This window comes from Dromaius novaehollandiae, chromosome 9 (assembly GCF_036370855.1).
Source record: "Dromaius novaehollandiae isolate bDroNov1 chromosome 9, bDroNov1.hap1, whole genome shotgun sequence".
Lineage (NCBI taxonomy): Eukaryota > Metazoa > Chordata > Aves > Casuariiformes > Dromaiidae > Dromaius > Dromaius novaehollandiae.
Window position 1 is genome coordinate 16,339,966 of NC_088106.1, and position 25,274 is coordinate 16,365,239.

The 25,274-nt window shown below is 54.6% G+C and overlaps 2 protein-coding genes across 2 annotated transcripts; both read right to left on the minus strand.

Moving 5' to 3' along the window:
- Positions 1 to 1,363: 1,363 nt before the first annotated feature.
- APOD (apolipoprotein D) lies at positions 1,364 to 8,032 on the minus strand. The gene is made up of 5 exons (XM_026097502.2): positions 7,925 to 8,032; positions 7,083 to 7,213; positions 6,555 to 6,676; positions 4,013 to 4,101; positions 1,364 to 2,551 (listed from the first exon to the last, which is right to left on the minus strand). Exons 2-5 carry the CDS (start codon positions 7,203 to 7,205, stop codon positions 2,316 to 2,318), a joined length of 570 nt encoding a protein of 189 aa, XP_025953287.1. The 5' UTR covers positions 7,206 to 7,213; positions 7,925 to 8,032; the 3' UTR covers positions 1,364 to 2,315.
- A 579-nt stretch (positions 8,033 to 8,611) lies between these two features.
- Positions 8,612 to 25,269, minus strand: ACADVL (acyl-CoA dehydrogenase very long chain). The gene is made up of 17 exons (XM_064517177.1): positions 25,251 to 25,269; positions 24,856 to 24,920; positions 23,988 to 24,122; positions 23,319 to 23,463; positions 22,656 to 22,785; positions 22,235 to 22,357; positions 20,549 to 20,747; positions 18,731 to 18,835; positions 17,858 to 17,944; positions 17,192 to 17,254; positions 16,935 to 17,036; positions 15,418 to 15,515; positions 14,686 to 14,758; positions 13,100 to 13,172; positions 12,451 to 12,523; positions 11,866 to 11,941; positions 8,612 to 10,184 (listed from the first exon to the last, which is right to left on the minus strand). Exons 1-17 carry the CDS (start codon positions 25,267 to 25,269, stop codon positions 10,047 to 10,049), a joined length of 1,704 nt encoding a protein of 567 aa, XP_064373247.1. The 3' UTR covers positions 8,612 to 10,046.
- Positions 25,270 to 25,274: the final 5 nt, after the last annotated feature.

Consider the following 25,274-nt stretch of genomic DNA (forward strand, 5'->3'; position numbering starts at 1 on the left):
CCGCCCCGCCCGCCCCCGCCTGCTGTGCGCCTGCGCGGCGCCCGCCTCGCCTCGCCTTGCCCCGCCCCGCGTGGTCTTGCGCGCGCGGCCGCGCGGGGCTCGTGCGCGTTCCCCAAGGCTTTGCGCGCGCGCGCGCGGTGTGTGCGCGCCCGTGGGGCTGCTGCGCGCGCACGGGTTCGCCCGTGTGTGCTGGGTTCGCGCCCACGCACGGGGGGTTTTCACGCGCAGGAGGGTCACGTGCAGCTGCGGGGCTCTTGCACGTGTGCGAGGCTCCTGTACACACAGGGGTTTCGTGCTGTTCCGCTGCAGAGGTGCACGAAGGCCTTCGGTGGTGCGTGCTTTCTCCCCGGGAAAGGCCGCTGCTGCACCACGCGGGCCCCTGCGTGATGTCCCCAAAGGCCCCTGCGCGTGGGGTGACGCAGAGACATCACGGCCGCCACGGTGTTTGCCAGGACGGCCTGGGCTTTCCTTGCGGCTCCATGGCGCGAGGAGGGGGCTGGGTGGCGCGGGGGGCCGGGGCGTCGTGGGTGCCCCGTTAGGGGAAGCACCCGGGTTTCCCAGCGGGCCCTGCAGCCCCCAGGGCCGAGGGTCTGGCTGTGATGTTTCCCCCGCGAGCCTGCCCATTCCCCTCCGGCATGCACGGCCTTGCGGGGATTTCTGTCGCAGCAAAGTGCTATCAGCGGCAGGGGGGGTTTTCATGGGGCTGGCATGTGCCTGGGCCTTGGCTCGGCCCTTGGCGCGCACCGGGCAGCCTGGTGCGCAGGGCGGGATGAAGGTGCGGGAACGGCGTTTCGAGGTCCTGGTGTGCAGAGAAGGGGACGGAGCTGCCGTGCTGCCGGGGTGCAGCAGAGGGAGACGCTGCCATGGGAATCGCCTGCCTTCGCTGAGGTGTGATGCCCAAAGCCGGAGCAAACGCGGCAGCACGGCCCCAGGGTGAAACACCCTGCCTGGAAAGCTCAGCACGCCTGGGAGCTCCGCTGTGCTCCTGGCCGTCTGCCTCGTTACACCCACCTCTGCCCTGTAGAGCTGGCTGGGGAGGAGAAGTCACCCCTGGGCAGGGCTGTTCTGAGAAAAGCAGCTCAGTTTTCCCCAATGCAATGAAATTCAGGTAGGCGCAAAGGCCGTGTTACTGGGTGTGTTGACCCAGTGCTCCCCCCAGTCCGGTGCAAGGTGTTTTTCCCATCGGACCTGCGGACTGGCCCAGCCCCAGCCTCGTCTTTCTCCGCGCTGGCAGGCCGGGCTGGGCTGACCCTGCTCTCCCGCTACCGTATGCTCCGAGGAAGGGCAGATACAGCACGTCGTGCCCCAGGCCAGCTTGGGAAAGCCGTGCAGCTGGGAAGGTACAAAAGCCCAGAAGCAGATCTTTTGATTTCATTTTTAATGAGTTGCATCAATGCTATTTAAGCAGAGTCATAGCAGCGCCTTGCGAACATCTGCCAGGGCAGATGCAGTGCCATCAGGGCACTCGGACACGTGCGAAAACGGTGAGCAGCATCCGAGGCAGAGCCTGCCAGCTGGAGGGGTGCAGGGGAAAGCCTCTGGCGCCCAATGCATTACACAGGCAGGATGAGAGCTGCGTTTGCCCCTCGCCCGTCCTGCGCATGGACAAGCAAACGGACCCTTCTCTTTGGGCCTGGTTGCAGGCACCCTCAGAGCTGAGCCTTTGGTGGTGCAGAACCAGCCTTGCCAGAGGCAAGAGAAGACACATGCAGGCAGTGGGGGGATGGAGCAGCGTTGAATTTCTGGACATTTTTAGGCTTCTCAGACTTTAAATGCAAAGGGCCAGATCTGAATTTTAGTGAGAAGGTTTGCTGACTTGGCAGGAACATATTCCTACACCCCTGTACCAGAGAACATGTTCAAACACCCCAGTGGCAATTCCTAGGGAGGCAGTGCCTGTGGGGTAGCTCAGCCATTGCGTATGCCTAACAGGCCCGGAAACATCAGAACAAAAATAGCAGACAAACCTATGGGTGCATGGTGACAGGCTTTCCCACAGGACTAACATTTGTACCTCACAGCTCATACCCTTTTGCATCCACACACTTGAGGATTCGCAGCAACAGCAAAACTTCACGTCTGGGCTTCAGCATTTCTTTTCTTCACCCCTTAGCTTTGAATCAGTCAGCTACTCTGCAAAAGTAAGTCAGCATGAGACAGAAGAGGAGGAATAGCAACAGAGAGAACAACCACAAGGAGTAATGGTCAGGGCTGGCAAACTACCGTTAGCAGAGGGATTATGACTCTAGGTAAAGAAGTCCTAATGGATGCTAAGGGAAGCAACAGAGTTCATAGCTGGTGTGGTGCCGTCGGAGTTACATCTCAGGAGGGCAGTTGAGCTGGTCCGTGGGCACCATTTTCTCGGTGTCAATCTTGTAGGATTGGAGAAGGCTCTTCAGGCTGTCCACGGTTTCCGGGTGCATATCGGGAGCTCTTGAAAAAATCCAGGCATAGTTGACGTGGAAGAGCCAGATGATGTTAGTGCAGGAGTAAACCAGCGAGTAGTTCTCGTAGTCGGTGGAGATGACCCAGTAAGGGGTAGAAGGTGTGACTAGGAGAAAGAAGGGCATCGTTAAACACCGTGGGCAGCCAGCTCTGGACCGCTCTGCAGCAGACTGCCGGAGCCACATCTCCTGGGGGCTGTGCCCCATCCTGCTGCAGCTGGGCCATGCCATCGTGGCCAGAGCAGGGAGCTGTGATTTAGGAAAATATATCAGAACTCCTTGTTCTGAGCAGAGTGACTCGAGAAAGCCGCAAAGCCCCGAATGTGTCACGCTGTGACCTGAGCAGCTAGCCCAGCCCTCCGAAACCCATCCTGCTCGTACACGTGGGGGGGGACTTGCTGGCACGGGTGAGCTGCAAGCAGAGGAGCACGAAGCACCACCTGCCTCCCAGCACGCGTTGCCCCGCGGCAGGGCCCTGCAGAGCCACACGGAGCCGGGGCAGCGGAAAGCAGCAGTGCTGGCCGATCCCACCAGTACCAGCCACCTGGGCAAATCCCCTTCCCAGTCAGGCTGCTATGTCTGACGCATCTGCTCCCATGAGTGGCAGCTACTCCAGCTTCCAGCCATGAGGCGGAAGGTAGAAGCTGGTCCAGCAGGCCGGAGTAAGCATGCAGGGATTTGCTGCTGGTGCATTTGGAGATGCCAGGCGTGGGTCCCCAGGGCCCGCGAGGACGCTGGCCCTGCGCGCTCTGCAGGTGCGACAGATGCCGGCAGGGCGTTACTGGCACATAGCCAGGTCTGTGTTCAGCTATGGACAGTAGCTGTCTGTGCATGGCCCCTGCTCCACCCGCTTCTCCAAACAACTCCTCTGGTAGTGCCCCAAACAGCCAAGGAAGAGGTGTGAGAAAGTACAAAAGAAAAGGGGCGCAAAGGAGAGACTAGTTTTCGCTTTCCAACACGTTGCTGTGGATGGAGGAAAGTGCTGTGTAACATGAACAAAATGCACCGTACCTCAGCAGGCTCTGTGGCATGTCACATTAGCAAGCGAAACAAAAGCAAACAAAAACACGTTATTAAAGCTTAATAGAAGCAGCTTGTAAGCAAAGGCAGTATGCACTGTGCTGGGTTCAGAAAAATGAGCCTGTTCTCGGCTTGGGCAGTGGCTGCTGGGCCGCCTGCCCCCACCTCCAGCCCCTGCTTCCCCATCTGTAACATGGCACGTAGTGACGGTAGTGCTGCTAATCTTCCTTGCTTTGGGATCAGCTGGTGAAACGTACTCTGCCACTGCTAAAGGCTATTGCTGTATGTAATGGCTAAATAGCATCAAACCTCTGCCTGCTGGTCCCAGCGTTGGTCCTAACCCTTTCCCTAGGCCGCAGTCCCCACTGTGCTGACGTGAAGCCCCTGGGGCAGGTTTACCTCTTGCTCTGCAAGTCTTACATTTTCAATAACATTACAGTTACTTGCTTTATGCCCCTGCACACAGCCGGGCTCGCGGCGCTGCGGCAGCCAGTGGCCCACGCCGGAATCCGGCGCCGGCTGTGCACAGCTCCGGGCGACACACTTACACCAGTTAAAGCTGATGCCCAACTTGGCTGGCTCCTTCACGTCTGCATGTGTGATTTCTCCTTCGAGTTCTTTAACTTTGCCATTAGACCTAAGGAGAGAATGACAAGGTGAGGAATAAAATTAGGTGAGTTTGAAATCACGTTTAAGGTTTTATTTCCAGGAACTTATCCCTCCTGATTCATCCATCTACCAAGGGGTGGTGGAAACATGTCCCAGCTAACCACAGCTTCCCCAGAAGAGCAGGCCAGCCGTGTCAGTGGCTGGCAGGACACGCCAGGTCCTGTGACATGCTCAGCGGGGTAGTGGGGACATAGGAATGCTGTTGCAGGTTAAGCTACCCCAGACCCCCAAGGTGCCTCTCTCCAGGGCTTTACAGCATGGCACATTTCCCAGCCAGCACTAACAAAAATGCCTGGCAGCACACATTCAAACCAGTAAAGGCCAGTTAATGAATGAAGGATCCCCAGAGCCACTCGAGAGAGAAAGCAGCAGGACCGATGCGTGGCCAATGCAAGCCCTCATTTGATGCTCCTGCTGCCCAAACGCGCTTCAATTCCCCAGGGACAATGATGGAGCAGAAGAAGAGGAAGAGCTGGTGAACATGGGCAGGGACAGCGTTCCTGGGACAGTCTGCAGTGTCCAGCACAGTCAGACACACGACTGCCTGCAAGCACCGGCGGTAACTGCAGGGAGGCCGGGCACCGCTGCGGGCCCAGCTCTCCTCCCGCTCTGCCTCGCACAGATGGGCTGGACTGGCCCGGCTCAGCCCTGCAGCGAGCATCTTTTCCTAATTGCCTTTTTCTCTTGAAATCAAAATCCTGACGCCCCCAAGTGTGCATGGTCCTGCTCAGGACCAAGACGTAGCACTGCACAGTCTGGAAATCGCTTCTCTGCTGTCCTCCGCCACTAGAGGAGCTTCCCCTTGGCAAAACTGGCCTGAAGGGCTCAGCGATGGCAAGCTCAGCTCAGTGGCATTTCTCACCACTGCATGAGCTCAGTGGCCGCAAAGGGAGCCCCAGGCCCAAGGCAGGACGGACAGACACCTCCGTGGAGTGCAGGAAAACCCCAGCACTCCTCCCAGATGTGCCAAGGACTTGCTCTGCTTCTGCTAGCTCTGAAGGGCATGCAATTGCCCACGCCTCTACCAGGTCGGAGCACATCCTTCCCCATACAAGTTACCTGCCCCTGCTGGATGAGCTCAGGTTTGTTTCGCTGCCGATTCAGAGCACTGTCCCGCTGGCAGCAGGCTCTACAGCTCAAGCTGCCTATTTTATAATTGTATTTTCCCCTGGATGCCTCAAGATTGAGAGACTGCCTGTGCGGCTTTGAAATAGGAGCATCCAAGGAGACAGGAGCTAATCTGTCTCACCAGCAACTCCCTGTGTGGCTATGGCCAAGTCACTTTGCATTTCCGTCTCATTTTCCCTGTCTGTAAAACAAGAGGGGATGTATGCCTGCGCGTGTCTACAGTCCCTACCTTCCTCTTACCAGGAGTGCTGCAAGAAGTTCATCAGTGCTTGTTTGCTGCCTTGGACATGAGAGCTGGCAGACCCTGCAGGTGCGCCTGGTGCAGCGAGCCATGAACACCGCTGCCTTGCTCTGCGAATGCAGAGCGGCTGCAGGGCATAGGTACCGCAAGGCAGACACCGCGCCTGCGGGTCTGCCGGCAGCAAAGCTCGAGGGGCTGCTGCCGGAGCCATGCACAGCTCGCATGGCGGCCAGCATTTTTTACCAAGATATTCCTGATGTTTGAGGATGCTGAGCTGCTGCAATCCTGACACCAACAGTCAGTCCCATTGAGACATCGCCCTCCTGCAGAGTCCCAGCTCCTGCAGCTTAATACAGGGCAGCTGTTTGTCAGGCGCTCCCGTGGCGCGGGAGCTGCGGAGACAAGGCCGAGCAGTCGCGGAGCGGCATGGATGTTGCTCTCCGCCCGGCACAGCGAATGTGTTGCAGCGTTGTTGTTGCGAGGCAGAACAATGTCGCAGGTCATGCCAGCAAGTGCGGGGAACAGCGGCTCCCTCAGTGCTCGCTCCCTCATTCATTCTGCCGCGTGCAGCACCACCCCACGAAAGGCAGAGCTATTGATAGACCCAAATAAAATAATATCCACAGCAGCCCATGCAAAAGGCCAGGGGGCTCAGTGTGACTGCTGACTACCAAGTCTAAGGAAGAGAACAATTGGCACATTCATTTAAACTGGCAGCAGTTTCTGATACCCTTACGCAGCAGCTACTACCAGAACAAGGTAAATGCTTCAAAGAACAGATCGTCAGATATTTGCTCAAGTAAAAATGGCCCATGTGCCTCACATCATCAGGTGCTTTGGGCGCTTTTACTCTGGAGAAGAGAGCAGTGCAGGGCATGTGCACCTCTCAGCACCAAGTGGCACACAGGGGTGGCTGCCGCCCGGTGAGCAGCCCATAGCCCCATGTGACAGGACCTGGGACATCTAGCTTCTCATCCACCAAAGGTCGTGGTGTGTTTAAAGCACTGAGGACTGCAAAACAGTGAGCGAGACCCAGATTATTTTACACTTACTGCAGCTCCTTGCTGATCACTTTGACCCTCCCATTGTCCTGCAGCAAGTAATGTGCCTGGATGCATCTTCCTTTTTCAAAATTTGACGGCAGCTTTTCTATCTCGTACCATTTTCCAACGTACTGATAAAAGAAAGTCCAGAGAGAAGCCTTTAGTGCGAGGGGACTCGGTGAGTCTGCAGAGCAGCCTGGCTCGTTTGGTGACATGGTTTGACCTGCTCGGTTCACAGGAGCCTCAGTGGCCAGCGACCATCTCCACCTGAGCCCGCGAGACTGCAGAGGGGTCTGTGAGGCAGCGCAGACACTGGGAGCTCAGACCCCCAACCTCGCCGGCCAGGCCACAGGCAGCCAGAGCCACACAGGCTGCGGTAGCACTGGGCCATGCGTAAGGTGCTCAACACACAGCCACTGCCATTAGGTCTCAAGACCCATCAGACCCACCCCGTGCCCCGGCAGGGTTTGCCACTGCGCCTGTATCACCATAGCCTGGCTTGCTACCCGATAGGAGGTTTTAGAAAGCTCTTCACACCTTGGCGATATCGAAGCCTTCTTGGACTGGTGGGTCTGGACATGGTCCCATGTGAAACGTCTGCCCTTTTCCAAAGCCAACGAGACCGAGCAGGACTGAGAACAGTGCTGCCGTCCTCAGCATGGTTGTGCCTGGACGCAAACAATAAAATAGACTTGGAAAGGAAGCAAACATTAGAATTTGGGGCCTGCCTGGAGCAAACCTTGGTGTGAAATATGGCAAGAAAACCATATCTTCTGCTGCTCCTGCCCATCAAGGGGCACAGGAGGGAGGAAAGGAACATGGGAACAGCTGCATTACCCCCTCTGCTGAAGGCACTGCCCCAAATACGCCCCTAGCCCAGCAACTGGCCGGCACCGCTGGCAGCCCAGAGAACACAAGCCAAAGCCTCATGAGGCCTCGGCAGCACCGCAGACAGCCCGCCTGGTCAGCACCCAGACCTGGACCTAGCAAGACGTGGGGCATTTCAGACACCTCAGAAACACCTGCACTTCCACCAAGCTGAGGCAAGGGGCATGGTAGAGTCACGTGCTGTAAAAAGCTAGAGGAAATTAGAAACTAAAGCTAAAAGGGCTCTGCCCAAAAAGCAGAAGGAACAAGGTGCAGCCGGCAGGCTGCCACGTGCCGCTGGACCTCCCTGGGTCAGGACGGGGCGCAGACCCCTTCGCGCTGAGCTGCCCCGTGACCCTCTGCCGGAAGTGCCTCCACACGAGCGGAAGCCGCGTTTGCCCCACGCTCGATAGAAAAGCCCCATCTCCCTCTCCCACCATGGGACACGGGTTCCTCTGAAAACAAAAGACAGCGCCCGTTTTGTACCGAAACCTCTTAACTCAGGAACGTACCTGAGGTGACGAGGGGGCCTGACGCGCTGGGGCTTGGTCGCGAAGGCGCAGGGCTGCAGGGAACAGCTGTCCGCGAGTTCACCGCCTCTGGGTTTTATAAGCGCATCGGGATGCTCGTTATGCAGCGCCCGCCCAAGCCACTCCCTGCACTGGGACACGTGCTGGGCTCTGCAGGGGGCCGGGCGGCTGCCCGAGCTCTGCAGCTGGTGCGAAGCCGGAGACGGGCTGCGGCTTGGCTGCTCACCCAGGCGGACAAAGCGCCGCGGGCGTCCGCGCGTAGCTTCTGCGGCTGCTCAGCTCTGCCCTTCCGTGCCCACAAAAGCCTAGTGTTCCCGCAGCCGGCCTTTGTATAGTTATTGCAAAAGTTGGTGGGGACAGCAGTGGCCCCCATCCCACTCCCTCAGCCCAGGAGCCGCCACGCTCCCAGGGACGACACGCAGCCTCCCCGGCTGCGCAGAGCCCGCCCGGGCCCAGGTGCCACCCAAGCAGCTGTGAGACCCTCAGGGCACAGCGCAGGGCTCACGGGCACCGGCCAGCATCACCGGCCAGCAGTCACGGCCTGCGCTGGGGGACACCACGGCCGCGAGGGCCTGGTGGGGCAGCCCGCAGCGGGAGCTGGTGAGCACAGAGGAACCGTGGTGCCCATGTGGGCTTGCTCCCCTCCTGGCCTGGATGGGCAGGGAACACTTACAAGGCAAGAATTTTTATTTGTTTTTTAGGGGACATTTGGACTAGTTACAATGGTGGCCAGTAGCATCTGCATGGTGCTTCTTCAAGGCATGCCCCGAACCACCGATTCATCCACGTTACAGGCAGCTGGAGTACACAGGGAGGATTAAGTAGCAGGAGGCATCACAGGCTTCTCTTAGGAGCTGCAAGAACTTTTTGCACTTTTTCTTCTAGATTTTTAAATCTCATTACAAGTGAAAGGTGCCTGTGCAATTAATTTTGAGCTGATCTGACAGTTCTTCCAACAGGTGCCCAGCAAACAAATTTGACAGCGGTGCAGTCATCTGTGAAAACAGCCGGTCCCGTGAGTTATGCAAGGAGAGTTGAGTAACAGACAGGATGCTCTGTGCATTTAATTACATTTTCTTTTAATCTAATCTCTGTTCAGGCTTTTGCTCTTTCTATGCTTTTATACGCTGCGCCCCATGGCTTACTTGTTCGTGCACAAACATGCTCTGAGCCCCTGACTGTGCAAACAGCCTCCTGAGAGCCATGAAAGGCTCTGCTTCTCCCCCTCTTACAGAGCACTCACCAGGTCCTAGGGACGATGCTGCAGCGATGGCCCCTCAAACACGGCCCAGCTGAGGTGCTCCTATGAACCCTATGGCCAGCACTGCTCATCCAACCCATGCAGCAACAGCAGCCAGGGGTGAGGAGCCTGGGGGAGCCCCTCGCACCGCAGCCCAGCTTCCCTGCCTGCCAGGGCCCTGCATCCCCTTGCACATGGTGGCCCTGACACAGAGCAGGGCACCACGCAGAGGCTCTCTCCAGCCCGCACGCAGCTCCCACAGCAGTTTGGCTGCCACCACGCGTGCATCTATCAAGCTTTAAGAGCCTGGCTTTAGACTGGCTGCCCACATTAACATCAGAGGAGGCTGCAGACCCTCTGTGAAGTCCCGCATTCATCTGAACCTCTTGCAATATAAACAAGTTAGAAATCAGAACTCTTGATGCGTGCCCTGACCTGAACTGTACAAATGGCCTCATACCATCCTCTGCAGATGTGAGATCCCCACACACACAGCAGTCCAGCGAGCTCAGTTCTCCTGCTGACCTAGGCTGTAAGTACCTGAAGGCGTGCCTGTTAGATGTGGACACACACACAACCATCTACACTCAAAGCACTCGCCTAGGAGATGGAGCAAGGACTCCCTGACTGCGGTGGCAGCATTTTGCCTTTGAATGGAGTGGCCCCTTTTCACTCCACTGGGAGAGGAGCCAACAAGAGGTGACACTCCTTGAGCCACAGCAAGAGTGGCATGTGGGGTGGGCTTTGCTGTAGCTGTCAACTCCCTCACAGCTAGCACCAACACCAGTGGAAGCAAACTAATAGCAATTTATTATGTCCTGGTAGGAGCCATAGTGGTTCCCTCTAACCCAAGGCAGGATCCCTTCAGAAGCCAAGGGGATGGGCTGTGTAGACCCCCTTGTTCTGCACCACCGCATGTGATATGAGCTTCATGTTACTGCAGGACTGATTCCACGCAGATGACTTCACTGCTCTCAAATTTGCCTTCACTCGCTCATATGCCTGCATTGGACAAAAACATGCCGTTACCTATTAGTTATGAAACCACTGACCCCCTAGTCCTCGTATAGTCAGCTAAGGAGGAAACTTTATAGGACCAGGGAAGGAGGCAGTGTTCAGCCTTCAGCGGTGGCACCTAAAATCACAGACTATGGCTGCAGCAACTGTGCAGACAGCCCCAGCCTCTGGGTCAAAGTGGCCACTCTGCTTGGCTACTGCCAGCATGACCCCCCAGCCCTCACCCCAGACACTGCTCACTAATACATTGTCCCATTCTACTGCCAACACCACTTGGAGGGCCTGCCCCAGGGAACAGCACTGCTTCCAGAGGGGTCTGAGGGACCCCAATGGGCCTATGTCACCCCAGGGCTGCACAGCCCAAGCTGTACTCGATGCAGTTTTATGGCTGCAAAGGATGACTGCTGCAGGGCCCAGCACCCTGGGAAAGAAACTGCCAAAAAGCCCATCCCAGGGCCTGCCTGGAGCAGGGTGGGGGGCTAGGGGACCGCATGAGTGCTGAGGTACTGCATGCATTGAAGCACAAACAACCAGAGCTGACAGCCGAGCTCACTGCTGGGACCTGTTCCCAAGCTAGGGCTGGTTACACCCTCTCCAGGGGCACATTTCTGGGCTCTGTCTGACCACGACGGGAAGTACCGAGGTATCTGTACCGAGGTATCTGCTGCTTGCAGATTAGAGGGGAGAAGACTCAGACACCTACAGCTAAGTCCCTGCTCAGGGCCATGAGGCCAGGACAGGTTCACCAGCCACCCCTTCTCCAGCACTGCCAAGACTCTCCCGCCTGTCATCCTAGCTCAGCCCCTGCACAGACCAGGGCTCTGCTCAATGTCCTGCCTGTCATTAGCCAGGATCAGTACTCTGCTTGTGAGCCAACCCACCTTTAGCACACACTGGAGCAAGGGTTCAGTGAAAGGAATAACCCTTATAATTGCACCTAATTGTGGGGTGGGGAGAATTCATCTCCATCTGCTAAGCAGATCATGCCCTGGAGCAAAGGAGTGGAGGCACATCAAAGGGCAGGAAATTGGAGCACGAATGGAAGTGCAGAGAGGAGGAGAGCCAGGGTGAAACCGAGGCAAGGTTGGGGCACGAGACATGCTGTGAATACTTCATGCAAGGATGAAGCCTCCACATTTCTGGATGAGGCAGTTGCAGTGCAAGAGTACAGGGTATATCACCCTCTGTGTGCGGTGCAAGTGGTGCAGGGGTATGGAGGGACAGGGCAGCACTGTCTACAAGGCACATATGAAGTGTATATGGAGAGAGACAGCCTGGACACATTGTGAGGTGGCACTGGGGGCAAAGCATATATGGGGTGAGGCAGTACTTGCTACCCAGAGTATCTTGTGGGGGTTGTAGGAGAGGCAGCACTGGGTACAAGGAACAAGGGTACAGGGTGTGTATGAGTTGCGGCAGTGCTGGACATATAATAGGTATAAGCAGCACTGGATGAAGGTCACATATGGTGCCTGTGCATGGTGAGGGAGTGCTGGGTGCATGACATATGCGGGTGCATGGAAAGGTGTCTGAAGCCAATGGGTCAAACACAGGCACTGGTTCCGCCAGGACCAGTCAGTGCAGGCATGGACCAGCTGCCCAGTGACAAAGCCACCAACAGGCCATAGCAAATGGAGCAGCCCAACCCACTCAGCTCCATGCCCACCTCATGGCACCATGTCCGGCACAGGAGTTTCTCATGTTCTGCAGACGCCTGTTGCAGAGACAAGGCTCGGCTGGCCCTAAGGAGAGGAGAAAACTGCAGTGAGTGCTGCTAGCAAAGAAAACTCCCTTGTCAGAAAAAGCTGGAGCTGCAGATAAAATCCAGTCAGCTGAGGGCTGGGACAAGGCAGTGCCACTCTGTCCCTGAAGATCTATATGCTATCTATTTGGCACAGAAGTGAGATTCTCCCATCACACACCCCAAGCCACCCTGAAGCCAGCTGCTGGGACCTGTGTAAAAGAGGAGCTCTAGCTGGCTGGGCGTGGGTAGGACCTGGCTTCCAAGGGAAATGCTGTCTCATCACACTGTATCCTCCAGCATCCTGACCCCAGCACTGCTGCCCTGCTCTCTGCTACCGATTACATCTGGCTGCACCCCCTGGGGGCTCCTGCCTGGGTCAGGGAGCAGCCTGCAATGGCAGAAGGCCCCAGAAGCTCTCCTTGCCATGAGACCATCAAGGCAGCAGCCTGGCAGGGAGGTCCTTCCTCCCTCAAAATACCTTCTCCCCCCTCCACCACCCTTGCGCACCTGGAGAGCACCACGGCCATGGCGTACATATCTATCGCAGCATCGGCCACACGCTTCAGGTGGAACTGCTTATCTGGGAAGAGAGAGCGTGGTGAGCTGGGGCGGACGCTGGCTGCTCTGGCAGTCGCTGCAGGGGAGGTACATGGCCACAGCTGCTGTGGGGCGAGAGGGGGCCGAGCGCTCCTGGGAGCAGGGTCTGCTGTCACTGCCTGCGCCTGCCACTCAGTGCCAGCAGGGCACAGAGACATCAAACCTGGGCTCAACATGCTGGGTGCTGCACAGGCGGGCAGGGAGGCAGATCCTGCTGAGGCCTGCCCTGCCGAGCCTCGCAGACTCCAAGCCAGCATAAGGTGCAGTGTCCTATGAAGCCAAAACAGCATGAAGCTAATACTGTCCTCCAAGAGTCATATCTGCATCCCTGAGGGTCAGCATTCAGAGCCAGGCCAGCGGAGGAGCACAAGCCAAGCTATGGAAGCAGCAAAGGAAACCAGTGGGGAAAGCAGGGTGAGAGGCGGCAGCACAAGGTCTCGGGAGCGCTGCCACTTGGGGAGGTCAGCCCTTCTGACACGGCGCCTGGCTGCAGGCCCACAGCTCGCAGCCTGATGGTGGAGCAGAGGTGGGATGTCAACAGCTGCAGAAAGGCACCCACCTGTCAGCCTGGTGCCGAACTTCAGCAGGAGGCTCTCCACAGCTTCCCCCAGCAGGTCCACAGCCTTTGCTAGCTTTAAAGGAAAGAGAGGGGTAACAGCCTGTGAAAGAAAGCTGTGACAGGGCAGCAGCCAAGGCGAGCAGGCTGCGCACTGGCTGCAGGGAGGGATATCCAGCAGCTGGACCCCGGGCCCCAGCAGTTCTGCACCTCCCACGGGGTGGGAAGGCAGCCGGAGGCAGCCTTCATCTCAACCCAGTGATGAGATCAGGTCCAGGCCTTGACATTACACCTAGGACAACCTAGAAACTGCCCAAACTCTCCTCAGCGGGAGATGCCTCCAGCCCCAAGGCACCGCAGGATGGCCAGTGCCCTGGGCACACTCTTTGCTTGTGGGACACCACTAACTTCAGCATGTGTCCAGCTCCCTTGGATCCACGTGCCCAGGGCTCCCTGCCTGTCCCCGTGAGGATGTTTTCATCTCTGGACAACTGTTTTGCCAGATTAGGGCACTGACACACTAACTCTGACAAGCTCTGCAGGTAGGTCCGCCCTGAGCATGCCTGCACCCCTTCCGACATGTGGGAAAGATCCCGGTAGTGGTTACGCTTGGCAGCTTTCCTAATCACTTCAGTTAGCTCAGGGAGCTTTTTAAGTAAATTTGCCCAAAGTGTAACGTATTTGCTCATTATTGCCAGTGTTCGGTTACCTGAACATTGTGTTCTCGGGGGATACACAAGATGCAGGGATACCAGACTGCACTGTGTCTGCCCAGGCAGTTACGGGGGGAAGGAGCTCTTGTTTTCAGAGGGGAGCAGCGCTCGAGCTTTGGGGTGCAAGTTTAAAGCGAGCTGAACAGAAGGTGTATGGAGGCATCCTCTGCATCAGGAAAGGCTGCCCATGCAAACAGTGCCTTTGACTATTCATCTCTGCGTTAGGACCATCAGCCTGGGTCCTGGGGAAAGGCACCCCTGACTCTGTGGGTCCTCTAGGGAGACTCCCAACACCAGGACCTAAAAGGCAGCAGGCCCAAAAACAGGATCACTCAGGCCTGGCAGCACTGAGGGTCTCAGGCACAGCAGCACAAGCAGCTTGTTCCAGCACAAGTTGCAGCTTGTGTGATCTACCCAAAGTCCTGTTTCCTTTAAAGGAGAGAGGAAAACAACAAAAACGAACTTGCAGGAGAAGAGCCAGAGAAAGGGAGGGAAGGGGGGGGGGGAATTTCATCCATTTCTAGGAGTGGCAGAAAGTGCTTTGAGACCTGTTCATGCCAAATGGTGTAAAATTACATTTATGACACCCAAGGAAATAAACAAACCCTGGAAGCATGAAATGGCCTTTGGGATATGGGAACTCTGTCTGAGGCAAATGCACAGAAGATGTTGTGATTCATATATATACAATTAGTGAGTAGCTCTCCACCCTGGAAATTATCCAATTATATATACAAAATGTAAGAAACTAAAGAGAGAGATTTAAGAAGCTGTAAAACTAAAAAAAAGGTATTATTATTATTATTATTTCAGGGATGAGCCCTGTATAGTGCAGGAACAGCCATTCTGGCTCAGCTCTGAGGAAGGCTCTCCTACCTGGACTGTGCTGCTGTCGAGGTCTGAATGAACAAGTCCCTGGAGAGAGAAGCCAGAAGAGATCCCTACTTTTCTGAAAGGAGAAAAAGGAAATAGAGAAAAGAAAAACAAAGACAAAGAGGTGCAAAACAGAGAGCAGAACAAGTTTCTATAGACAGAACTACACTGCAGAGCCACATCTGAACCAGCAACAAAACTTTGGCCCTGGAGCATTTCAGCCCTGTGGACATGCTCACCATAAAAACTAGAGTTCAAACAGCAAACTTAATCCTGGCTTTTGGGGATGTCCTAGAGGTGTCCCACACCAAGGTCAGCCTTGTGCTACAAAGGTCAAACTTTTTTTTCATTTTGCTGCCCCATTATCACACGTCGCACACAAGGTGCCGAGCACGGCATGCATGCAGCCTGATCTTGCTCTTGCTGATAACAGTGACAAAGCATGCAGCAGGAGGAGGCAGGGCTGGATTTCTCCAACATTTACAGGAGCAGATCCTATGCTCTAATACCACGCTCTTGCAGACTACCGAAGGCCGCGTGTCTGCAAACGTTAAACTATTCAAGTGCTTCCAGAGGCAGCACCTCTGGCAGAGCAGCTCCCTCTGGCGCTGCACACTGGTGTGCTCCAGCTCTGCTCTCCAGGATGCTTCTCACCTCTCACGCAGCTATTTCTGCACCCCCAGCTGAGCCAGACCCACAGGGACAGCAGGGCACACAGGCATCCCCAGCGCTTACCGCTTCGCTCTCCATCCAATTTCTCTGAGGATACCACACACATTCCCTAGTGGGCTCATGATACTTTTTTGCAGGTTCTTCAAGCAGCCTCCAGCGTACTGAAATATATTTCAAATGCTTTAAAGAACGTCATTTAGCATGCTTTGACAGCTCCTTCTGCACAGGGACTTTCTGTTCTCCTGGAGGAGGCGCAATGATCAGTTCACAGCATTACCAGATCTGTCAAACGGCTGCCCAAGTAAGACTATTTAAAACCTACTTTCTGCAACTAAAACAAATGTCAGCACTTTAGTGCAGAAGTGCATTAGTGCAGTTACACTGTTATTTGCTATTGCTATGCATAGCACATTTGCTATGACCTACATACAACCTATATATTCCTCATGATACGTATTTATAATGTGCTGGTAACAATAGCTTGACTCACTGAAGAAGAAAACAGAATCTATTGCATTAAGAAATGAGGGAACATCTCTTACAGATTAGGCCATTGCCACTGTACAAGCGGAACAATTTATATTCACAAAAGCCCATGCAAATTTTTTTGCTTTCACACTGGTGATCTGGGATTCAGAAGACATGGAAAAAGGTAGGACAGCAGACATCAGAGTCAGCATTCAAACCTGCCTATCAAATCAGGTCTGCCCGTGGCACCGTGTGCTGCTGTGCAGACGTGGTACCCAGGAGGCTGGCCTCCTTCACGCGAGCACAGCATATTCACATTAACACTTCTCTGCTTTCATGGGCAACAGGCATCACTATGTTGTAACACAGACAGTCAGGGCCCGACGCTGCAAAGGCATAGGTGAGTATCAGTGAGTCGGTAATAATCCTGGGCTTTTATACAGCACCTAATGCTAAGCGTAGTCTGTGAGCTGAACCCAAAGCCCTTCAGGAAGGGAAATCGGCTCTCTGTAGTCCTCAGCAGGGAAATAGAGAGGAGCACGTGAGCATGAGCACGTGAGATGGCCGGCAAAGTGAACTCAGGTCCTGTTCCCAAACCCCTGCTGCATGAGCAGTCCAGAGTTGACTTTCAAGTTATCAAAGTCACATCAGCCACAAGTCAGCAAGTTCAGAAGTGGCTTCAGACCCTCAGATATCCCCCCAACCCTCACTCATCCTCCTCCTCAGACCACTACAACACAAGGGAGTAGGCTCAGACCCCTTTATGTATGAGCCAGAAAGTCTGGCTCTCGATCTGGATCTGAGGGTGCCACTTTGGTCCCCAGAGCATCTAATGCAAACTGTTCCTCACAGAGGTTGCGTGAATGGACTTGGGGCCATCCTTCAGGCTCTGCTCCAGCTGCAAGGGTGGTAGGGACTCCAGCAGGACACTTCTTTCTGGTGCCAGGCTGGCTTAGGGCACCCACGGACTGCTGGCCACCATGCCAGTGCCAGTCACAGTGAGACCTAGAGTGTTCAGCCCTCCCAGGAACACCCTCCCCACCGTGGCTGGAGCACCTGCAGCCTTTTGGGAGGGAAACTCCCCCCCTCAGAGGTCACTTCTGGGTCTTTACCTGAATGCCTGTCAGTGCCACAAACAGCCGGAGGATGTCGTTGGTGCCCTCAAAGATGCGGAAAATCCTCAAGTCCCTCATGATCTTCTCAACACCTGCTTCCTGCAAAAAGGGAGATGTTCCAGCAAAGCAGGATCTGCTGGCTGCCCTGGCCGTGGCAAGGCAGGGACACAAAGCACCAGCTACTACTGACCACAGAGCTTCATGCAGTGCTCTTCAGTCTCCCCTCCCCTGGCTGACAGCCCATGTTCCTTTACCTGCATGTATCCCATTCCTCCAAGGACCTGGATGACCTCATCCGTGACATGCCAGGCTGCTTCCTAGAGATAAAAACATCACAAAGCAACATGGGAACATATCCCACTTGGATGCAGCCACTGGGAGCCTTCACCACCATAATTCTGCTCTTGCTCCCTCTTTACACCTCTGTCTGCCAATAACACTGCCTGGCAAATGTGTCAGGCGATACTCGCCTAGTATTATGTTACTAGTGCCAAGCAATCCTCCTGGGACACTCAAAGGAAGCCTCTGGGCTGCATTTCCACCTAAGCTGGGCCATGTCAGCACAAAGAGAAGCAGGGCTGGAGCTCAGGGCTGCAGGACATCCCAGGGCTGAGCTCCATGGAGAGGCAGCATGCTGGGAGCAGTGAGCTGAGCAGTGAGCCAACCGGTCAAGGAAGGAGCTGCCCTTGGCCTTCAGAGTCACAGCTCCAGCCAAGGCTCGGGCTGGTGGGACCCTGTAGACCATGCACACTCAGAAAGGAGGCATGCAGAGATGCTGAGCCCATGGCATGACCCCTCCCAGGAGGAAGCAGGCCACTGCCAGACCCTGGAGCTTGTCTCCCCAGCGAGAGGCTGCAGCAGAAGGCAGTGCTCAGGTCCTATCAGTGCAGATGCAAAGTGCTGTCATTAAAAGCACTTACCGAAGCAAAAATCTTGCTGATAGCAGCTTCCAGCTTGTAATCAGTCACCTTCATGTCCATGTTGGCGCTCAGCACATAGGCCATTGACTGCAGAGGTCAGAGCTGCTGGTAATGCCTGTGACAAGGACACCTCTCCACCCCTCGCCCTCTCCACCTGGTGACACAGCCCAGACTCCTGTGGCACTGCCACCCCCACACAGCCCCTGCAGCCTGGCCCAGACAGATCCTGCCCCTGTCTCCAGCACTTCTAGGCATGCAGCAGGCAGCACGGCCCTCCAGGGGAGCACCAGCCACAGCCTGGAGACTTTTCATCCTGCCCTGGTCTGGGTGGGAGCCCTGGCTCCACGCTGGGTGGCAGATGCTTTGGCACACAGTCCCCACCTTCCCTTAGTGCAGGAAGGAAACAGCCAAGCTCAGAAGATGGAGCACTTGCATGTGATTAGGAGACACAGCCTGAAGGCCTCGAATCCGCACACTGAGCTGGGCCAGGCTTGCTTAGGTGCAGGAGATAATGACACTTGCATAAGCACCGTGGCAGCAGGTAAAAGGAGTCTGAGCATCTACAACCTTTTATCCACCCTTGTCCCTGCATGGTCTGATATGTCTCATCACCCATCAGACCTTCAGCTAATTTCTGCCTCTGGGGATTGCCTGTTTTCTCAGGCTCCCAGATGAAAACTGCATGTGCAGGGATGTTTGGTTTGGGGAGAGCAGTTTGTTGCATTTAGGTCAGATGAAGGGGGTTTATTCTGATCTCAGACTACCTCCAAGATGACTCAGCCTCCCACACCAAGGTTTGCCCTCACTGGGGAAGGCACTGCTGTGCACAGCAGAGCAGTGTTGCTAATCCGGGGGGGCTGGAGAATTTCTCACCTCTGTGACATAGTGCAGCATGGCCATCCGGGCAATTTTCTCCTGAATAGCCCCATAGTTGCTTATCTTGTCTCCAAACTGTGTGCGGTTAGCAGCATGGTCTGCCTAGTGTTACACGAGAGTATGTTATCACAGCGAGAAAGGAAGAGGGAGAAGATGCAGGGCTCACAGAAAGAGGAATTTTGTCAGGAGACAGAGCCACATGATCTGAACATGTATTTCCATCTGAACCAAAGCTGTGCTGTTCACATTAAGAGGGCTTGGAGGCAACCTGGCCTTTCCCTCCTGGAGTGTGCAAATTCCCCCTTGCTTCTTTTTCTGATTTCTGCCAGAATTCTTAGAGTTCTGTCTTTTGGTTCAAGTCACCAAAGGTGGTGTTTTAGAATGGATCAGGTGCGAGGTCCCAAGCTAGCAAGCTAAACTGAGGCAGGGAAATGTGCTGACAGACTTTTCCATTAGGCCAGCCCATTACTTCCAGCTCCCATGCCTGAACCCCCAACGCCACACCATATATGAGAGAGAATTTTAAGAATCTGTGTTCTGAAGGACCAAGTCACACCACTCAACACAGGCTGCAGATGATAAAGACACAGGCATATGTGTTTGGCTTTGCCTGTGAATAGCTGCACTGAGGCCACTGAGTCTGAGCGCACATGCCTCACATTGAAACACAGGCTTGAGTGTTTTCTAGACTGGAGTTTACGTTTTACAGAAAATAAATAACAAATTCAGTGGTCAATGCTCTGACTTTGTTTCAATACACAGTTGCACTCTGAGATGGCACAGAGATACCATTCATATGAGTTTGAATCAAACAAGCTGGAAGATTTTAGGAAGTATTAGTTTAGACTAATGTTAACTACTGTTAAAGATGCTTTTATCTATGCTTCACTCTCTAGGGATACTAGCCAGGCATGTATTTCAGGGTAAAGAGACTTGGGGTAAAGCGACAGACGCTTTATTCTATTACTTTGAATGTTTCTGAAAATACATTTGTGACTGTCATGCCTTGCATGGCCAGCCATAATTATTCTTGCACAATATTTGTTACCCATGCAATAGAGCAAAAGTTTCCTGAGCCAGGTAGATGCACAGAAGAACTTCCAGTTCCAACAGCGTCATGGGAACTTCCTCAGGATGGGAGCCTGGGACTGATTCGGGGTCTGTAAGTGCCCATGTGCAGACAGAGCTGGAAGCCAGCTCCTGGCCCCTGAAAGTGCCTGCAGGCAGGGAGAGCCTGCCAGAACCAGGAGCAGGACTCAGGATGTGCTAAGGTGCCTTACCTTCCTCCTGCAGCATCACAAGCTGGTTTCCTGCTCCGATTGGCACCTGCAGGTAGTTAGTGGCAGCCTGGTACAGCTGTCCCCAAAGCTTGAAGGAACCAGGCAGCTCACATGTGGGTGTGGAAAAGTGCCAGAGCAGTGAAAACTGGGTTAAGATGGGCTTTATAGGGCACGGACACCGTCTTAGGGCCTCGCTTGTCAATAAAGATATGCAGCAAGAGAATACGTGTAGAAAAGGCATAAGGTTGAGACTTCGTGTAGAGGCTGAGAGTATGTGAGGAAGAAGAGGATGAAGAAATGCTTCCTGTGTGTGTACAGGATCTGGCAGTAAATCCCCACGCAAGTTGAAGCACCTGCCAGCACCATCTCCACACCAGCGCTGGCCCCAAGAAAACTCAGTCCTGGAGTCCCTGGATGGGACTGACAGACCACTGTCCCCACCTGATGACACATTCACACACCTCCTCTAAGTCACCTTGTACCACAGGGCCAAGCCACTGCACTACATAATCTTCTTTAAATAAGAGTAACTTACGGCTTTGACGATCACTCCTCGCATGGTCCCAGCCAGGGCAGATGCCATCCCAAAACGGCCATTATTCAGTATGTTCATTGCCACCTTGAAGCCTTTCCCGAGTCCCCCCAGCAGATTTTCTGCAGGCACTTTCACGTTATCAAAGTGAACCCCAGCTGTATTGGAACACTTGATCCCCATCTTCTTCTCTGGAGGGCCACTAACAAAACAAAAAGGAAGAACACAGAGGAGGGTCTGGAAGGCCACAAAACAAAAGCCATTAGTTAGCTTCAGTTTGGCAGTTTTCCTTGAACATGTGCATTTTGTGCATGGCTTTTTGCATGTACAGTTTTGGCATTTGTACAGGTATACTGGGGTCCCCAGTAAGGATGGGAGGGAGTGGGACAGAGACATTTGCAGTTGCACAGCAACAATTGCGTCAGCTGGCCTTGGAGGCAGCCTCAGGGCACATCCGGATGTGGGAGTGCGGGGCTGTGGGGGACAAGAACCTCTTTCACCTCCCAGTAAACTTGCACCAGCCGCTGCCCACAGTCAGGCAGTGGCGGAGTGGGAGGTGGCCTCTTGTCCTCTTTTAGGCTAGGAGGAATGAAAGGGCTCTGCTCCCTGCAGGTCCCATGTGCAGGGCCTGGATGCCTGCCAGGGCGAGCACACAACTGCTAGAGGTAAGCGCATGTGCAAACAGAAGAGTTACTGCATGGCTTTCCATAGAGAAAGCAGCAGTATAGCCTTACTCCAAACACCCACTGGAGGTCTCCAACAGGACACTGGGACTGCCACATTCCTCCCTGCAGTAAGTGACAGAGATGCGTGGCCTTAGCATTGTGCATTCCCTATGCCTATTGCCTCCCTTATTAGTGATGCTTCTTGGAGCAAACAGCTGCAGCCTGCAAGGGCTGGGGGTTACATGTCATCAGGAGTGGAAAGGGAACGTGCTTTGCTGTGCACAGAACAGTTGAGCACCTCTGAGCAGCTGGAAATCAGGCAGGAAATGCAAGGACACGAGGTGCTGGCAGTCTGCTGACTGATTGTCATAGTAACTCTGGTTAAAGGCTCACCAGGAAAACAACTTCTTATACAGCACTTGACCCCCTAAGGCGACAAGTACCACCCGCACCCCATGAAAGCATGATCACTCTGTCAGGAAGGCCCTAAAGATATGCAGTAAAAGATGACGTAGAGCTTCCTACAAGCCACAGTTCAAGGTCACTGGGCATGTGTTTGGTGATGGTTAACTTCAGTGCAGCCAGTGTAAAAGCAACACAACAGTGTTAATGTCTGCCCTTGACGCTGGCATCTCCCTCCCCAAGGCTACAGAAGTTCAGAGAACTTCGTAAGTCAGTTTTAGCAGCTTTCACAGAGAAGACTAGAGACTGACACCATTTTTTGTTCTACCACAAAAAAATAATTCAGCCTATGGAAATGCAAAGAGCTAATGGCTTTTCTGACATCATTTACAAGAACAAAACGAGTCAAACAGCATTGCATCGTGATGCTTACTTTTTTTCTAATACACTCTCCAACATGGACAGGACAGTGACAGAGATGGCTTGGCTGGTAAGGGAGCTTAGCACAGGCAGAGTGATTTGTTCAGGACATTTAGCAAGCCAGTATCAGTGACAAGATCAGAACTGCTGAATCTCAGTCCTTGGTCTTTACATCATGCCACTAAAATAGACCAGCTCTTACCTGGTTACTCCCCCAAATGCTCGCTCTACGATGAAAGCGGAAATCCTTTCTTTCATTTCACCTGTTTCTACTTTTATTGGTGTCTTGGCAAACACAGTGAAGATCTCAGCTATCCCTCCATTACTGCAACACAAAGTAGACGGCAAAGCAGTGAACACTTTCTCTGCGTAGCCTACATATCATCGCATTGGTTCTCTTCTTTCTTTTCCTCTGATTTTGTGATTCTGTGGCCTACCTGTGAATCATGCAAAATTTGTTTTATGAAGGATAACAGCAACAAAACCAACTAGCCTGCGTATAGCTGACTACAGCCCATCAAACTGGGCTACCGGAGAAACAGAAGCTGTCTGGCCTAGGCTCTGAGTTAGGACAATTAGCTGAGGATGGGGATATGCCTGAGAAATCCTGTCCCAGGCCTCACCTGATCCAGATCTTCTCTCCATTGAGGGTGTAGAACTTGCCACAGGGGCTGAGGTCAGCCACTGTCCGGATGGAGGCTGCATCCGAGCCGGTAGCGGGCTCCGTCAGGCAGAAGGCAGCTGTGATCTCCCCTGCAAAAGGTGCAGGGAGCTGGGTGCAGGCTGCAGGGCACCCAGCTGTGGCAGAGCACAGCACACCCAGAGCACCCCTGGACCCAGCCTTTGGGCTGTACTGCAGCGTGCTGGCACAGCAGGCACCCAGGAATGACCCAGTGCATGTGACAGAGACTGGGTGGACGAGAGGACAGCACAGCACCTGGCCAGCACAGCACCATAGACCTTTTAGCAGGCATTTCTCAGGGTGCCTGCCTGCCTGCACAGCCCAATTCAAGGCCTGATTCAAAGCAGGCCCAGAAGGCAGGTCCCCCCATGTTCACCGCAATCTTCAGCAACCCCTGGGCCACCTCAGCTAGGGTAGCAGGACAGCCCATGGTGCAAGCCAGTGTCACCTACAGCCTCTGGGCCAATGGCTCCCCTGACGGTGCTGGGCATGGTCACAGCACATCCCCACCCGCAGGAGATGCAAGCCCAGCTTGTTTGTTGCAAGCCCTCTGCCTGGCAGCCCCCAGCAGCGAATGACTGATCATGCCCGCTGTGCGCCCTACCGGAGGCGAGCTTGGGCAGGTACTTCTCCTTCTGGCTTGGGGTCCCAAAGAGCAGGATGCCCTTGAAGCCAATGGACTGATGTGCACCGAGGATGATGCCCACACCGAGGTCATGCAGTCCCACCACCTCCACTATGCGAGCGTACTGCAGAGAGAGGTGGGGGCAGCCATTAGCCTGGTCAGGGAGGGGCTGTGCGGCATGGCTGTGTGCTCCGCTAGCGGCACTTGTCCGCCTCTGCGCAGCAGAAGGGCTGGCAGGGTGCAGCACACTGCAGGGACAGCAGGGATGGCAGGAGAGCGTGGGCTTGGGTGGGTCAGGAGGTTACACGCTCCCTGCAGACAAGCACGCAGAGTACAGGGTTGTGGCAGCAGCAGTGTGATGGTGCCATGTCACCACACAGAAGCCTCCATCACACAGCATTACCATGCTCCTGACTGTCCTCACACCCTGTCTATCAGCACACCAAGGGCTGCAGGCCAGAAGAAGAGAGCGCAAAGGTGAGAAGAGCTCACCCAGCACTGTCTGGTCAGGGAAAGGTGCCCCCAACCCCTACGCTGTAGACCTGGACTGCAGTGCTGTCATTGAAGACCTGCAACTGGCCTGCTGTCCCGTCGACCCCCAAAATGCAGATCCCACCCGCACTGGGCCCCGGCCAGCAGGCTCTTTACCTGGCTGTTCTTCAGTCCAGTGCCTCCCAGCTCCTCGGGCACCTGCAGCCCAAAGGCTCCCAGGTCTTTCAGCCCCGTCAAGGTGGCCTCCTCAATGGACTCCAGCTTCTCATTTGTAGCAGGATTGTTAACCTCCTTCAAGTAACCAGAGAGGATGAGTGAGGGGCTGATACCCCCGTTCCTCAGGAGGATGTGTCGGGGGGGATTACCAGTTCTGGCAGAAAGGGAGGCTCTGCCAGCAGTGGTGCCAGCATACTGCAGCCAGTCCCACACACTGTGTAGCAAGGAGGGGCTGCAGGGGCAAGTGTAAGTGTCACCGAGTGTCTGTGTTCTCCCTTCGCAATCCCTCCCTTCTCCTCACGTTCCCTTCTGGCTCAGGAGACAACTTATGCAAAGCCCTCCACTGCTACCTTCTGCTCACACACAGGCCACAAGGACTCAAGGACTCCACAGCCTGGCTCAAACCATGGGGACAGGCTAAAATAAATGCTATGGTTATCTGAGACACTTAGCAAAACAGCAACAGTAAGGAAGCTCTTATATGTGTGCACATGTGCACATACATGTAAAATTATATGGGAATGTGTGCATGTAATGTGCGCAAGCATGCTCATGTGTATAAGGGCATGCATGTTTGTGCCTACTTGCATGTAGGTGTGCTCACCAGTGTGCGCAAGTGCATACTTCCATCTGTAGATATGCATGTATATAGGTGCAGTTACGTATGTACATACGTGTATGTGAATGTGTGCACACATGCGCATGTACATATTTGTGCACACACACAACTGTGTATGTATATGTGTGCAGGTGTGTCTGAGTGTTGGGACATTTTCAGATCCCTGCGTAGATGGGGGATGCCACTGACCTCAAAGAAGCGGGTGCAGGGATCTAGCAGGGCTCGCAGGGATTGCGTTTCCTCCTCTGTGAGAGCTGAAGGAGGAGAATGGCCTGATTACCAAGATATCCTCTAGTCTCATTACTTTATCTAGCACTTGACTTTGCTGAGTGAGGAGGGAGAACGCTGATGTGCTTGATGGTGAGTCAGCGGCGTGGCGAGAGCAGTGAGCAAGTGCCTTAGGCCTTGGCTGCTGCCTTAAGGGCCCCCTGACAATAGCCGTTTGCATCGTCCCATTCATTTCCTAGGGGACAGCTGCTCTCATCACCAGCGCATGAACTCCTCCTGGCAGCCCAGCAGCACACCCACATCCAGATGCCAGTCCTGCACCCTGCCCTCTGCACAAGTGCTTGAGTCAGTGATACCTGGTGGCTCTGAATGCATGAATA

Bases quoted from the DNA above. Each gene is read 5' to 3' on its own strand.
- APOD (XM_026097502.2), bottom strand. From the start codon at position 7,205: ATGCTGAGGACGGCAGCACTGTTCTCAGTCCTGCTCGGTCTCGTTGGC. The intron at 6,677-7,082 runs GTGTGAAGAGCT...TTCTTTTATCAG, and splicing joins AAGGCTTCGATATCGCCAAG to TACGTTGGAAAATGGTACGA. The intron at 4,102-6,554 runs GTAAGTGTAAAA...TTCTCTCCTTAG, and splicing joins GTGATCAGCAAGGAGCTGCA to GTCTAATGGCAAAGTTAAAG.
- ACADVL (XM_064517177.1), bottom strand. The intron at 23,464-23,987 runs GTAAAGAGCCTG...CTCTCTCTGCAG, and splicing joins CTGGACTGAAGAACAGCCAG to TACGCTCGCATAGTGGAGGT. The intron at 11,942-12,450 runs GTGCGCAAGGGT...TCCTCTCCTTAG, and splicing joins ATGGCCGTGGTGCTCTCCAG to GGCCAGCCGAGCCTTGTCTC.